Source organism: Macaca nemestrina, chromosome 19 (assembly GCF_043159975.1).
Source record: "Macaca nemestrina isolate mMacNem1 chromosome 19, mMacNem.hap1, whole genome shotgun sequence".
Lineage (NCBI taxonomy): Eukaryota > Metazoa > Chordata > Mammalia > Primates > Cercopithecidae > Macaca > Macaca nemestrina.
This window is the reverse complement of record NC_092143.1, coordinates 79,273,130-79,288,444: the sequence shown is the minus strand read 5'-3', so window position 1 is coordinate 79,288,444 and position 15,315 is coordinate 79,273,130. Positions and strand designations below refer to the sequence as shown.

Sequence of the window (15,315 nt, the reverse complement as noted above, 5' to 3'; positions counted from 1 at the left end):
CGCTTACCCATCAGCTCAAGGCCACGCCTGTGTGATAGGCAGCAGAACCTCTGGAAATTTGCACGAGATAATATAACTGAGTATCTGTTCAACTCTTATGTAACCAGAAGCTAATAAACTGGATTATTCACTGTGGCCTCTCAGAACTTATCCCACTCCCAACATCTCCGTACATAATCAAATAAAATCAACTCTGCAGATAATCGAACCTTTCGATTCAAACCAAACATTGACCTAAGCCTTTATCTCTAAGGCATAATCTAGGTACTAAGATGAATCATAGGGACCCTGCCTTCAAAGAACATACACTTCAGGCCGGGCGCGGTGGCTCAAGCCTGTAATCCCAGCACTTTGGGAGGCCGAGACGGGCGGATCACGAGGTCAGGAGATCGAGACCATCCTGGCTAACACGGTGAAACCCCGTCTCTATTAAGAAATACAAAAAACTAGCCGGGTGAGGTGGCGGGCGCCTGTAGTCCCAGCTACTCGGGAGGCTGAGGCCGGAGAATGGTGTAAACCCGGGAGGCGGAGCTTGCAGTGAGCTGAGATCCGGCCACTGCACTCCAGCCTGGGTGATAGAGCGAGACTCCGTCTCAAAAAAAAAAAAAAAAAAAAAGAACATACACTTCAGTAGGATAACAACTGCTAATTGCCCTGGAACTGTAACATACCTGCAAATGTCCCAAAAATTCTGTTCCACAAGACGCATCTCAGCATCAACTAAGCGACTCTATCCACAAATGAGACATTTTCCATTATTTTAAATACACACTGGGTATGTTTCTTCCCATTCACCCATCCTGTATTTCCCACACCTCCACTCTTTGCTGTCCACAGGAATGTACCGTGAATACAGGAGAACCCAAGGAGTCATTCCTGGCTCTCCCTTCCCTCCCATTTTGCAGCCAAGCCCTCAGCCAGAGCTGTGCCCCTTCCGGACGGATCACCCTGGTCCAGGCCTCCATCCCTGGGGGAGGGGAGCCACACACAGATGTAAGTGGAGACACACAGGTGCCCACTGCCCAGCTGGCCCTTTAATCCTCCTATAGTCTGTCCCCCACCCAGCAGAGTGATCCTTTTAATGTGCAAATCAGACCACCTCACTCCCTTCTCAAACCCTCCAGGGGCTTCCTTCTTTCCAGGCCTCCTAGGGCCTCCTGGCCACACTCCCTCCCTGCCCACGACTAGCCTTGCAGGGTCTGAGACTGCTCGCACCTTTGCTTCTTCAGGCCTCAAGACCTTACCTGCTATTCCCACTTCTGAAAACACTCCCCACTCCAGATCTCTGCAGAGTTCATTCCATCATATAACCTGAGGTCATGCAAAGCCTCCCCTGACCACCCTCATCAGCCCCCAAGTCTCTAGTCTCTTGCTGGCTCTATTTCCTTCCCACCTCTGAGTGCCATCTAATAGTATTGGTATTTTTTCCTACCTACTGTCTGTCACCTACACTAACAAGGTAAGCTTCAGAGGGGAGCAAGCTTGTCTGTCTTGCTCCTCTCTGCATCCAGAGCAGCATGGAGCACACGGTAGGCCCTCAATAAATATTGCTGAATGAACACACAGGTGCGCCAGTGAACACTTACAAACACCAAGTCAGAAAGCCAACTAACATCAGACACAACTGCATGCTCGCTTTGTTCCAGTCTTGCAGCCCAATGATGAAAGCTTCTTCCCAAACCTACAGACGTAGCTGCAGGTATGAGATACTCACGCTACTGAAGTGTTACACAAGATTTAAAGGAGGAACACTTTGGAAGGAGGAAGATTAAGAAAACACTCTAGGGGTTTTCTTGACTGGTTTCATAATTGATGTTTTAGATGCCTCCAGAATAGCATGCACTCAGTTATTCCCATTTACTTTATTCACTTAATATTAAGGTTCAAGAAAAAAAAGTATCGCCTACACTTAGACACCCTAATTGTCCATTCTTGTCCTGCTATTTAGTTTGTTCCTGGATTCTTACCACTCATGCTAATCCTGTATTTATTCTTAAAACCAGGAATTGACTAACAATATAAAACAACGTGCCCAACATCTGAGCCTCAGACAAAAAAAAAAAGAACAAAAAGAAATCTCCTGAAGATGTGTTTATCCTAGGTAAGATTAAGTACAAGAAACACAACAAATAAAATTGGGAATCCTTATGGAAAAATAAGAGTTGGCACAAAATGGGGTGACGAAGATGCTTCAGTCAACCTTAGCTATACACAATGGTCGACTGGACAGGGCACAGATATGGCAACTCATCCCCCAATCCAGCCTGTAGGTTCTCTCCACTCTGCCTACACTATCCCATCAAGAGAATGAGCTACTCACTTGACCAGGACTCAACTGGAGCCTGTTTCAATAGGCTACCAAGGAGAACAGATGTTAAAGAAGAGAGCTTCACCAACTTCCCAGTAGTCAAATGCATAAAATGTTCTTCTTCTTGGCTCCTAAATGTTCCTACAGAATTTCTATACCAATGATGAAAATATTAAAAATATGAGATGTCCTAATGTGTCCTAAGAAAGATCAATCTTAACACTGAAAATGTTGTGAACTCTAACTGAGTTTCATTTCTTTTTTCCTCCATGGAAATCTCTCCTGGTAAATCCTGGTCCTTGTGGTAAGATCTGCTGGAACTGGAAGTTACTGAACTGAGCATAGGAGCTGATCAGCTGAACACACATAAACAGAATGGGTGGTCTGGGCTCTTCAGGGGACCAGAGAACACAGCTCTTTCAGGACAGTGCTTGCCAACCTTCCAGAAATCTTCCACAAAGAGGAGGCTGTTACTGACGCCTGATCACTGAGGCTTTGATGACGCCCTATGGGAGCTGTACCCCTACACTACCCACTCCTAGAGGAGGTCAACTGCAGACTGAACGCTTTAAAATGAGCCTTGTGGTTGTCACTCTTTCAATAGAGTGGGAAGTTAGTTCTGAATCTTCAAAAATCAACATCAAGTTTGATTCACACCCCATCCATGAAACTAATGGATCAGACTTTAAGAACCTAATAGCAATGCTTGTTTCTGAGTAAAGAGGTAATTGTTTCACTGAATCATTAATACAAATCGGTTCAATACAAGCAATAATCACTAAATGTTCAACACTAAGTCAATATATGTATATGTATATCCCTACATACAAATATACAGTGACTGTGGCCATTCTGTTCATGAGAAGAATGGTTTGTGGTTGCTTTTCCTTCCAGAAAGCCTTCCAGAGTCATTAATGCCTGGGATTATCTTAACTCAGACAAAAGTTTTTAAAATGCAATATAGCCCTAAGATGCAAGATACAGCTTCCAGGTATAAAACCTCTCTAGCTTTCAGACTTTGCAATAGGAGAACCCACATCCACCCTAATGTTAAATGCTACATTTTCATACATATGTTACAGGTGATGAAAACTGTTCAAGGGCTAGATGCAACCACGCCTCCACATCATTGAGCAGGCCAGATGTAAATAGCAATATTTTTTGGCACAAATATCACCAACATTAGTTGTACTGAAAAGAAAATTAGGGGCCGGGCGCAGTGGCTCACACCTGTAATCCCAGCACTTTGGAAAGCCGAGGCAGGCGGATCACGAGGTCAGGAGATGGAGGCCATACTGGCTAACACGGTGAAACCCCATCTCTACTAAAAATACAAAAAATTAGCCAGGCGTGGTGGCGGGCACCTATAGTCCCAGCTACTCGGGAGGCTAAGGCAGGAGAATGGCGTGAACCTAGGAGACAGAGCTTGCAGTGAGCAGAGATGGCACCACTGCACTCCAGCCTGGGTGACAGAGTGAGACTTTGTCTCAAAAAAAATAAAGAAAAGAAAAAAGAAAATTAGGGAGAGACCATATGATATGGTTCCCCATACCATATGGATCCCCACTCAAATCTCATCTTGAGCTACAGCTCCCATAATCCTCATGTGTCATGGGAGGGGCCCAGTGGGAGGGTAACTGAACCATGGGGGCGGGTTATTCCTGTGCTGTTCTCGTGATAGTGAGTAAGTCTCAAAAGAGATCTGCTGGTTTTATAAAGGGCAGTTCCCCTGCACGGTTCTTACGGGCCTCCATGTAGTATGTGTCTGTGCTCCTCCTTTGCCTTCCACCATGATTGTGAGGCCTCCCCAGCCATGTGGAACTGTGAGTCCATTAAACCCTTTTATCTTTATAATAATTACCCAGTCTAGTGTTTCACAGAAGTATAAAAATGGACTAATGCACCATAACTGCACGTATTTAAATAACTGCTCTTATAATTCATATTTTATCTAAATTTACAGAACAGGCGTCGTTTATTAAGCACCTCACCCTCATTACCAACCCTACAACAACCCTGTCAGGAACATATTACACAGTTTCTAGACAAAAAAACAAAACCGAGGCTAGTTACATGTGTCCAAAGCTTCACATCTAGTAAACGGAAGCCACACTGCAAACCCGGGCCTGTCTGTTTTCAAACACACACTCTTTCAAGTAAATACTATAAATTATTTGCTTCAACCTGGACGAATGAAACAATAACAGACCTTCAATTGTACTTTTAAAAGCCGATCATCAGTGTAAACCAATAAAAGCAGCCTAACATTTACAGCTCGACAAGTGACAACACACAAGCATATCCATTAGAGCAACTGGCTCTTAGGAAGACACTGCAATGTGCGGCAAAGATATCCATGCCTCTTCCCTCCTTTTTTTAAAGAGACAGGGTCTTACTCTGTGACCCAACCTGGAGCACAGTGGTGCAACCATGGCTCACTGCCAGCCACCTTGAGCTCCTGGGCTCAAGTGATCTTCCTGCCTCAGCCTCCTGAGTAGCTGGGATTACAAGCACATGCCACCATGCCTGGCTAATACTCCCATCTTTAAAATGAGGAAACTGAGATTCTATAAGTATAAATGGCTTTCTACCACTGGTCTGTTGCAGAGATAGGACCAGGGCCAGTATTTCAACTCTCCCCAGAGAGCCTAGAAAAACGCAATTTTCAGGTTCAATGAAAAGCAGTTAAACAGAAGCAAATTATAAACCATGTAAGCTGGCAGCAGCCATCTGAAAAGCAAAAACTATGATTATTGGAATTAGGGTCATGATGGATAGCGATTTTCAAACTAACATTACATTAATTTTCTTACAGCATGCTCCAATGTAGAAAACTGTATTGCAGAACCTTAACGACATCTGCCTACTAAAAGTTTACGTACACCAAATCTAGCAGAGCATATGATGTTTCTGACAGGTGTAACTTAAAAGATAGTAAATAAAATTGGAAAATTGCTATTGTCTTTTTATACACGGAAATAAGAAAAAAAAACTGTCCTTAATAGTTTTTTACCGAATTAACACCAAGTCTAGAGGATACTTAAGTGGTAGATCATTATCTCATTGAAAAGCTAGTTTTAATTAAGTATCTTTTTTAAGTTTTGTATATAAAACGAAATCTTGAAGTACTGTGAAGTCCGGTCAACTATTCCCCTTTGCCTGTGGCTGACAAATCAAGCCTTATCATGTATCTCAAATTAGAGGAATAATGAGGTACCACGTGTGCACTAGAGTAAACCAAGATTAAAATTACATGTTTCGATGAAAACCTCTAACAGGATAGTTATTCATAAATATATAATAAAAACCGAATCCATGTTTCTTAGTAAAGTGATGAAAACTCTTAATCATGTTAATAACTATATGAAAATCTGAATCTCTTTTAAATACCCAAAATCAGTAACTATCTCTATTTTAGCGCCTCCTCTTTAAATAGACGCAGTTTGGATGGTACAAGCAGTCATCTGGCTACTGCTGCAATAATTCTATCTTCTGGGCAGACAGAAACTACTGTCTTTTGTAACATACGAATAACCCACCTCACTTCCCTCCAGACAAGGGAAATGTTCTCCTCCAAGAGTTCCAGCTGTAACTAAGGAGGTGCAGGGCCACTCCCACTGTCTACCAGGTGACGGTCCAGCCAGCAGCTGGTGGCCGCAGCTCTCGCCTACATTAGCTGCCACTGAAAATGATCACAGCCGCTCTCTTTCACTGGCTGAATACACAGCGGGTATGGACAGCGAATATCGGGAAAGAATGGGGAATACTGTCCATGTTAACCCTTCCGAAAGAGAAAGGAGTAGGAGGCGGGGAGCAAGGAGGCGCTGAGACACATCAGCAGCAGAGCACCGCCTGCGCTCCTCTCCAAGTGCCCCTCTACCCCCAGGCCACACTGAGCCCAGGTACCTGGGCAGCCCGGCAGCCAAATGTCACTAACCAGGTCAGGGCCTGAAACTCAAAAGGCTAACTCCAATGAGAAGCAGGATGGTAAACTTGGATCGGCAGTGAGACACTGCAACCCATAAAACCAAAGCTCAACCTCTCCCTTAGGAAATCACATTCCTCTCCAAGAAGCCAATTTTATCTGCCCTTGTATCTAGCACCAACTTGTTTTCTTTTAACAAAAAACAATTCCTATGAAATAACTGAGAAAGCAAAGCAAAAAGAAACAGCTCTTCCCACCCCAATCCTCACCCACCCTGCGGAGGTCAGCATGACAAGAGGACACTCTTTGGGGGTGGGGGAGGTGTGAGGTTATGGCCACTAAAAGCATTTTCAAAATAGGCTAGTAAATGCCAACTGATTAAGTCCTCCTGAAAAGCCTGTGGAAACAGAGAACATAATTAATATGTTGACAATGAGCATTCCGGCTTGTCTGATTGTCTCAGAGCACTCGAGCAAAACACAGGCCTGGCAGCCTGGCAGGGAAGGAACACACCAGCACTTTACCCAAGTCCTCAACATTAAGGAAGTGCCTGGGTTTTATGAGAAGCCCAGGCCTTTGGATAACTCAACTGAAGCGCTCACCTGAATTTCAGAATACTTCCAAATGTATTTGAGTTTATCAGAGGTCAAAGGACAACAAGAGTGCTTTTCTGTCTGTGTTTTCCCACGAAAGCCAGCTACCTGGATTGATTTTGCATTTTTCACCTAGTCACCCAGGCACCATTTGATGAAGGTGGAGAAGGAACAGAAAGCAGAGTCAGAGATGATGAAATTGTGCTCTGTTACAGCACAACAGAAGGTGTCCACTTCTCTGTTGACACTGGCTATTTTAAAAACTACAGGCCAGGCCGGGCGCGGTGGCTCATGCCTGCAATCCCAGCACTTTAGGAAGCCAAAGCAGGCGGATCACCTGAGGTCACGAGTTCAAGACCAGCCTGGCCAACATGGTGAAACCCTGTCTCTACTAAAAATTCAAAAATTAGCCAAGCATGGTGGCAGGCACTTGTAATCCTAGCTACTCAGGAGGCTGAGGCAGGAGAACTGCTTAAACCTGTGAGGTGGAGGGTACAGTGAGCCGAGATCACGCCACTGCACTCCAGCCTGGGCGACACAGCAAGACTCCATCTCAAAAACAATAAATAAAATAAAATAAAAAAATACAGCAGCCTGGCTAAAAGCCAAGATAATTCCACTTAAATGTCCTGATCCATAGGACATCCTCTTAAGGTTTTGCTGGACTTGTTTTTCTGCTGAATTGGGCTTTGGTCATTCTAGTTCAGAAACTGCAACAGTCTTGTACAATGATGACAGCACTTACTTGGAATCCTCCAGAATACAGCAACATAAAATCTGTGGGCCAAGCCTCTTGTCAGATACAGTGGAATAGATGGATGCTGTATCTAATCCTGAGAGTTAGTTCTGTGCAGCTCCCTAACAAAGCAGCAGGTCAAGGATGTACTTTTATCTACCCTCTTTAAAAAGTACCCCTACGGAGCACAGAGGCTCAAACTTGTAATCCTAGCACTTTAGGACGGCAAGGAGGGAGGATCACTTGAAGCCAGGAGTTCAAGACAAGCCTAGACAACATAGCCAGACCCTGTCTCTATAAAAAATTTAAAAAGTTAGCCCAGCTTGGTGGTGTGTACCTGTGGTCCCAGCTACTTAGCAGGATGAAGCAGGAGGATCACTTGAGCCCATAGTTTCAAGGTTGCAATAAGCTATGATCATGCCACTGCACTCCAGCCTGGGCCACAGAGCAAGACTCTGTCTCTTTAGAAAAAAGAAAAGAAAAAAACCAGAAAAAAGTACCCCTGAAAACAACAAAAAGAGAAGTTTTGATTTATAAGGGGCACACGCTAACCACCACTGCAAAGGCATGACTACTGCCTGTGCCCCATGGGGTCCCTAAAGCTCTGGACCCAATTTTGCACATGTGGGCAGGCTCCATGACCTGTAGGAAAAAAGTCCATTCGGATCCTTGCGTTTCTTTCCCGAACTGAACTATTGTCATTTAAGCTTCTGAGTGACCAAGTGAGCACCTCACATGCATACACGTCATCATCTGGTTTGCTAGCCTCCTTCAGAACCCTCTTCTCTCCCCTGCTGCTGGCCAGAGGAAGGGTGGGGAAGTGGGCTCAGGCAGAGTAAATGGATGCAAGTGACACCTCCTCCACAGTAAATGGCAACTGAACAGTCCTCACAACTGAAACACTGGCAGTGGGATTTATGTGACCATTCGTACACAGGCTAGTGGAGAGATGGTCATGACGGCCCTCTCACCTGAAAACAGAGGGCCCCTAGAAAAGCTCACCACAAGGAACATTTTGAGCTATGAAAACAACTGAGAAGCAGTGTGCTCAGAGGAAAGCAGCCTCGCTGGAAATACGGCTGCATCCCGGTGCAGTAAAATGGGCAGAGGCGCTGGGGAAACACAGGTGCCACCAGTTACTCATTGCATGACCTTGGCCATGTCACTTCTGTTTTAGGTTCTCAGCATCTCCGTCTGTGAAATAGTAGTTATGACCATGATACCACCACCACCACGCTGTGTTGTTGGGAAGATCCACTGAAATACCAAATACACTATATGAGACTCCAGGCTCAGACACATTTCATTCATTGCAAAAAAATAAAGCAAATAACCAGTTGCACCAAGGATGAATTTCAAAATAAAGGATAGCCTACCTTAAGATCAAAGGTATAATGAGAAACTTCTTTAAAGAAATACAATTTTCCCTTGCATAGCAGTCATTTGGATAAATACCATTCAATCAGAAAGTAAGTCAGGGGTTATGCTAAGAGCCCAGGATACAGAAACAAGATTATCTTTGTCACCCTCAGGGAGCTTACATTTGTTGGAGATTTACAAAACAGCTGCTTTCATGATGGAGTCACCCGCAACATAGTTGCCTTTGAACTTCACTCCGTTGTCTATTACCTAAGAGTAAGTGACAAAAGCAAACATACTATCTGAGACATCTTGCTGTAAGTCCCAATCTTTATTTTGTCACCTCTCTTTCTCTGCCTCACTGTTACTTCTTGCACAAAGTAAAATAACTACAAGGCTCAGCTGGTTGGAGCAGCTCCATAAGAAATTTAGGCTTGGGACCACCCAGCAGTGTTAACGTGCTCTGATTGTGAATTGCAGACTTCACCACCGTTCACCTTAAAACCCAGTCCTCAATCCCATTAGCCAAAAACGAGAAAACAGCTCAAATCACATAACCCCCTGAAGACGCAGGGCCACACCCCTGGGTTTGAAGGCTGCTCACTAAGACTTAACAGATACACAGATTTATACCACCGGAGTTGTTTACGAACCTGAAGATTACAATAAATAAAACAGTTGCTATCAGTACAACTCCCCTTATTTTCTCTCAAGTCACCTGGATCGTCCTGACCCCGGGAACCCCGTCTGCAGCGTCAGCCCCCCTCCGTGGAGAAAAGATGGAGCCGGATTAAGCACTCAGTGCTAAGGCGACTAAGAGGCCACTGCCGGCAGGCCCTGCCGGAAAATACTCAGAGAGTGCAGCAGGCGCCGCGATTCCTTAGAAAGTGCTGGCGTGGCCTCTCCTGACACAGAAAGCCGGCTCCTGGATGCTTACAAAGGACTGGCCGGCGCAACACTGTTGCTCCTCAACCCGGGCCACACTCCAAGGACCACTACTGAGCTTCAGCTTGGTCACCGAAAACGGCGCGGCCCCCTCCACCCGGGATGTCGGAGCCCAGGAGACCCCGAGGGCCCCCAGCTCTTTCTGTTATTGCAGAAGCGGCGGGCGGGTCCGCAGCCGGGGCCCCCCAGTGGCATTGTCCTGAACCGCCACGCCTGCACGTGGCCCGGCTAGAGCTCCCTGGCGAAGGATCACCTGTTCCCACAAGTGAGGCTGGCACGTTCTGAGCGGGGACGGGGGTGTCGGCTGATGTCCCCAAAACGATTACAGCCTCCTAGGCCCCAACAGGTCAACAAAAGTAAAAGTAGCAGCGAAGAGAGGCAAGAGTTCTAGACGCGAGAACAGCGAAGTGGGTTGCCAACTGGCGGAGACCCCCAGGTCTTGCTGCTCCTTCCAGAAGTTTAGGCTTAAGTTCCCAATGCCTGACAATGCGGGGGCAGGACCGTGGAGGGCAGGAGGGAGAAGGCGCTGGACAGGCCCAGGAAGGCGGGGTTGGCGGGTCCCCGCCGCAGCCAGGCCCTCCGGGGGCGCCCCGGGACACCTGCGGCCGAGGCGCGGCTCACCTTGAGATAGTCGTTCTCCGAGCGCAGCTCCTCCATCTCCCGCAGCAGCTCCTCTTCCTCCGCCGCTGGCACGAGCCGAGGCTGCTCGCCCAGGCTGGGCTCCTTGGGGGTCCCGGGGACTGGTCGCTCCGGCGGTGCGCGACCCCGGGCATCCTCCGCCGCGCCGGGCCCCGCGAAACCCCCGGAAACCCCGCCCGGGATGCTCCGGCCCCCGGGACAGGAGCCCGCGGCGAGGGGCGCGGCGAGGAGCGCTGGGGGCTCGGGGCTGCCCGGCGGCGCTCCTCGGGCTGCGGGGCTCGGCGTCGGCGCTCCTCGGGGGGGTTCTCGGTCGCTGGAGCCCGTGCCAGATTCGGCGTCGCTGCTGGCGGCAGGGAGCAGGCGCTGCTCGTCGGACAGGGGTTCGGAGGGGCAGTCGGAGAGGTCGGAGCTGCTGTCCGTGTGGCTGATGCGCGAGCAGCGGACCGGAGACCCGGCCACCGAGGTCACCGCGAGGGTCACGGCAGGGATCCGGGCGGCCGGGGTCGGGGGAACGATGGTGCGGGCGGGTGGCGCCCGGGAGCCGCGCTTGGCTTTGCGGCCCTTGGCAGCGGCGGGCGGCGGCTCGGCTCCGGGAGGCTTCCCAGCCCGGGACAGCGGCTCCGCGGGCGCCACGCGCGCCGCCCTCCTGCTTCCCAGGGCAGCCTTGGCACCGCCCGCCGCTCTGGCCCCGGCGCCCGGCGGGGGCTTGTCCTTCGCGCCCGGGACGCCGCCGCTGCGCCGGGAGAGGCGGCCAGGCGCGGCCAGGGACCCCGGCGAGGGCGGCGCCTTGCCCGCGAGGTTGGGCGAGCGCGGGGCGGCGGACGCCGGGGCTCGGCCCGAGGAGGGGACGGCCGGGCCGGGCGCGGCGGGCCGGGCGTGCAGGTCCTTAAGGAAGGGTCTGGCGGGCGAGGGCGCTCGGTGCAGCCGCCGCCTCTCGGCCACCGGGTGGAGGTGGTGGTGGCGGTGGTGCTGGCCGGGCGGCTGCAGCTTCGCGTCCGGGGCGCCTCCGCCCGCGGGGCCGTTCAGCGTCTCCATGGCGGGGTCCGCGGGCAGCAGCTCAGGCGGCAGACGCTCCGGGCGGCGACGGCGGCGGCGGCGGCGGCGGCGGCGTGCAGCCTCCTCGCGCACTCGCTCATCACTGTCCCAGCCCCGCCCGGGCTGCGCCCCGCGCTCCCGCCGTTCCCCGCCCCCCGCACCCCGGCCCCAAGGATTCCCGCGGGGTTCGCCGCCGCCGCGCTCGCCCCTCGCTGATGTCACCGTGGATCGAGTTCTCCCGGCTCAGCAGCGCGGCGGCTCCTGGCCGCTCGCATCCCCGGACCCCGCGCTCCGGGTTCGCGGTCACCGGTGCCGCGGCGGCGCTGGCGGCGCGCGCCCGGCTCCCGCGTCCCGCTCCCCGCCCACCGCCGGCCCGCTACGGCCCGCGCCCGCCCCCGCCGCTCCCGGCTGAGAGAAGCCGCACGCGCGCGCCCCGCCGCCCCGCGCCCTCGCCCGCTGCCCGTGCGCATGCCCCGCCTCCAGCCAGCCGGCGCCGCGCGGGGGAGGGGCGAGGGAAGGGGCGGGGCTTGCGCTTCCCGGGGGGCGGGCGCCCGGCAGGGACGGGGCGGGGCCTGCGCGCCCTTGGGAGCAGGCGCAGGCTGGGTCCACGCGCCCTCGCCGCCCGGGGACCTCCTTGCTTTTTGAGGCCCTAGAGACGCTGCCAGGAGCTAGGGAGGAAGGGAAGAGGCGGAGGCGAAGTGGGGGCAAGGGGCGGCACCGGCCACTTGGGGAAGGCATGTGCCGCGGCTGACAACGCCCCCCTCGTGCCCCTCCATCCGCCGCCCGCCTCCCCGAGGCCCGTCCCCTCCCCCGCGTCCTGTCTAAGCTGTGCCCCTGGTCCCCGAGCTCCTTTAAGGATCGCTGGTACCAGACACAGCTCTCGCGTCAAAATGGCACGGCGGGCGCTCCACAGTTGGCACCCCTGTGGCCTCGGGAGTTCAGAAGAGGAGGAGCTGCTGCCCAAACAGGAGAAGCCTTTGCCAAGCTGGGGTCAGAAAGGGAACTCGCATTTATAGTTCCGGCTGCGAGCCAGGCCTGCTGGCCACTTACTGGGCATTGTTTTATTTAAACCTCACCACAGTCCCGGATTGGAATTGCTGTCTTCGGTAAAGACTAGGGCACCGGCGCAGGGAGGTGAAGTCACTTGCCTGCGATGCCTCACCCAGTCCCTGGCTGAGCGGGCTTAAACTCAGGTCCTCAGGATTCCGAGTCCTGCAGGCTCTCCGCTTAGACAGCCCGGAGCCCGGGCACCGGTTCTACCTCTTGAAGGCACTAGACCTTTCTGAGCCCCAGTTCCCTCGCCTGCATCATTAAAACGTACTGCCACCTGAGTGTGTGTGAAGATTGAGCAAATACCAGAACACACCGTGCAAACTGTAAAGTGCAGTTCACATCCCATTGGGTGCAGTTTATGTCTCAGGCGTTGGATGTTGGCCAGTGTCCATAGGAATAAGGGCCAGCCTGTCCTCTAGCCCTGGCGTTGCAGGAGACAGAGGGTCAGGTAATAATTACAAGGTGGAGGGCGGGAGCGTAACCCCGCCTGGGAAGGCTTGCATTTTCCTGGAAGGACGGGTTGGTCTCGCAGCTGAGGGCCCAGGACACAGTAGAGCCTGCAGAGAGCAGGGCCCCTAGGCGGGGAGGCAGGTGGGTTAGGGATTAGAGGGGAGACTGGAGGGTGTGTGGCACCGAATATCCTACCAAGGCCGTTGGGCATTAAACTAGAGGCGGTAGCCAGGGCAATTCTGAGCAAGATGATCTGATGTGCTCAGAAAGACCCCGGGGGCACCAGCCTGGAGGAGAGGGAGGTGGGCCATGGGAGCTGCGAGTGGCTGTGGCAGTATGCGCGGTGAGGGGGCCGAGGGAGCAGGGACAGAAAAGTGGGGGGGGGGGGGCCGACTCACAAAAATAAAGAAAAAATCGACTCCAAAGTCTGTGATCTTAACCACAGATTTACCCTACTTAGCCATCTCCTTCAAAAAATGCAGGATGAACCCTTTTTTTTGTAATCCTGTAAGTCAGGAGAGCCCTGCCCCCGAAGTCGTCCTGCCTGGCCCTGGCTGAGCTCTGGGGACACTGAGACCTCGCCTGCTCCGCTGCTGTTGTGCTCTTTGTGAGTCGTTTTTCTGGGAATGCCTCTGAATGTGAGACGGCACGCACGAAACCCAATCTCCACGAAATCCAATTCCTTAATCTCCTTTGAGGCTAATGCCCTAGCCGTTTCTCCCGCGCTGGGAGAAGGACACTGTGGGCTCCGCGGTGGGCGTGGATGACCGCGCAGCCCGAAAGGCTTGAGAGGTGTCGGCCGCCGCGCGCGCCGGGCCGGCTGTCCCCAGAGGGCGCTCTAGCTCTCCCCTTCCGCGGGAGGGGGCTCGCGGTCCGGCCAGAGCACAACCGACCTCTGCCTAGAACTTCTCCAGAGACCCTGAAGCCTCCCACACCCTCACATTTCCGAAGAATTATGGCCGGGACTCTCAGCACAAGCTTGCCAGCTTCTCACACCAAATACACTCAAGGAAAGGGTCCCCCAACAATGTTTCAATACGTTAGTCTTCCAAAGACAGTAGCTTGATGACCGTAGGATTTGCAGCCAGCTTCTCTTTCTTTCAGGTAATAAGTCAGATAAACTTCATCTTCCTTATTACTTATTATTTGCCCGGCAAATGGGACTACTAGCCCTTTGTAAGGAAGTATTCAATCAATGCTTTCCCTTTTTTTTTCTCTCTTCCTTTTTTTTTTTTAAGAGATGGGGTCTTGCTATGTTGCCCAGACTGAAGTCAAACTTCCTGGGCTTAAGCCATCCTCCCACCTCAGCCTCCCAAGTAGCTGGGACTACAGGCATGCACCACCCAGCCCAGCCAATAATGCTTTCTTTGTTTTCCAGTATTCAGTGAGTTACAGGTATAAAGAGATACCTGCTTGCATAATAGATGTTTTTAAAGTCACTCAAAAAAAAAAAAAAAAAAACAGAAAAGAAAAAGTAGCCCAGGTGTGGTGGCTCACGCCTGTAATCCCAGCATCTTGGGAGGCCAAGGTGGGCAGAGAACTTGAGCTCAGGAGTTTGAGATAAGCCTGGGCAACATGGCAAAATCCTGTCTCTACCAAAAAAAAAAAAGCAAAAATAAGCTGGGCATGGTGGCGCACACCTGTAGTCCCAGCTACTTGGGAGGCTGAGGTGGGAGGCTCCCTCAAGCCCAGGAGGGGAGGTTGCAGTGAGCCATGATCATGCCACTGCACTACAGCCTGTGTGATGGGAGTGAAACCCTGTCTCAAAAAAATGGGAAGGAAAGAAGGAAGGAAGGAAGGGAAGGAGGGAGGGGAGGAAAGGAAGGGAGGAAGGGAAGGAGGGAGCAAAGAAAGGAAACACGTGATTTTAAGGTCTTTTTCTGTTAAATCAAATGAATCTAAAGGTAATAGGGGATTTACTATTTAGGGGAACTGTAAAGTGCTTATTCCGTGAAATAACAAACCCCAGCATGGGCATGCCTGTTTTCATCTGTGTGCCTCAGATCCAGTCTTGCCCTTGCGCTACTCTGCGGTGAGCGGAAGCGTGGATTTCCAGGCCGCTGGGTTTGCTGACTGGGTTTGGCCAGTGGAGGTGCTGTCAGGAGATGGGAGTGGACCCAGAAGGAAGAAACCAGGTTATTTCTTACCCTCTTTACTGCAGGCGGCTTCTCCGGCAGTGGCTGGGTCTCCATGAGGAGTGGATTTCTGAGGTTCCAGCCATCACCGGATGGCCTGCTCCTCCTGGTAGCTGTTCGTCCTCCACTGCCTCGTG

The 15,315-nt window shown here is 51.5% G+C and overlaps 1 protein-coding gene across 13 annotated transcripts in view; it reads right to left on the bottom strand.

The window, feature by feature from the left end:
• Window positions 1-11,646, bottom strand: part of LOC105478868 (microtubule crosslinking factor 1) — a 124,992-nt gene extending 113,346 nt beyond the window's left edge. For 4 of the 13 annotated variants that reach the window (XM_011736591.2, XM_011736586.2, XM_024791965.2 and 1 more), the window contains exon 1: window positions 10,488-11,646. In XM_011736591.2, coding sequence (XP_011734893.2) covers window positions 10,488-11,540 — 1,053 coding nt within the window. In that variant the 5' untranslated portion in view covers window positions 11,541-11,646. The other 9 variants (XM_011736579.3, XM_011736582.2, XM_011736588.2 and 6 more) reach the window with 5 other exon arrangements.
• Between the last annotated feature and the right edge of the window lie 3,669 nt (window positions 11,647-15,315).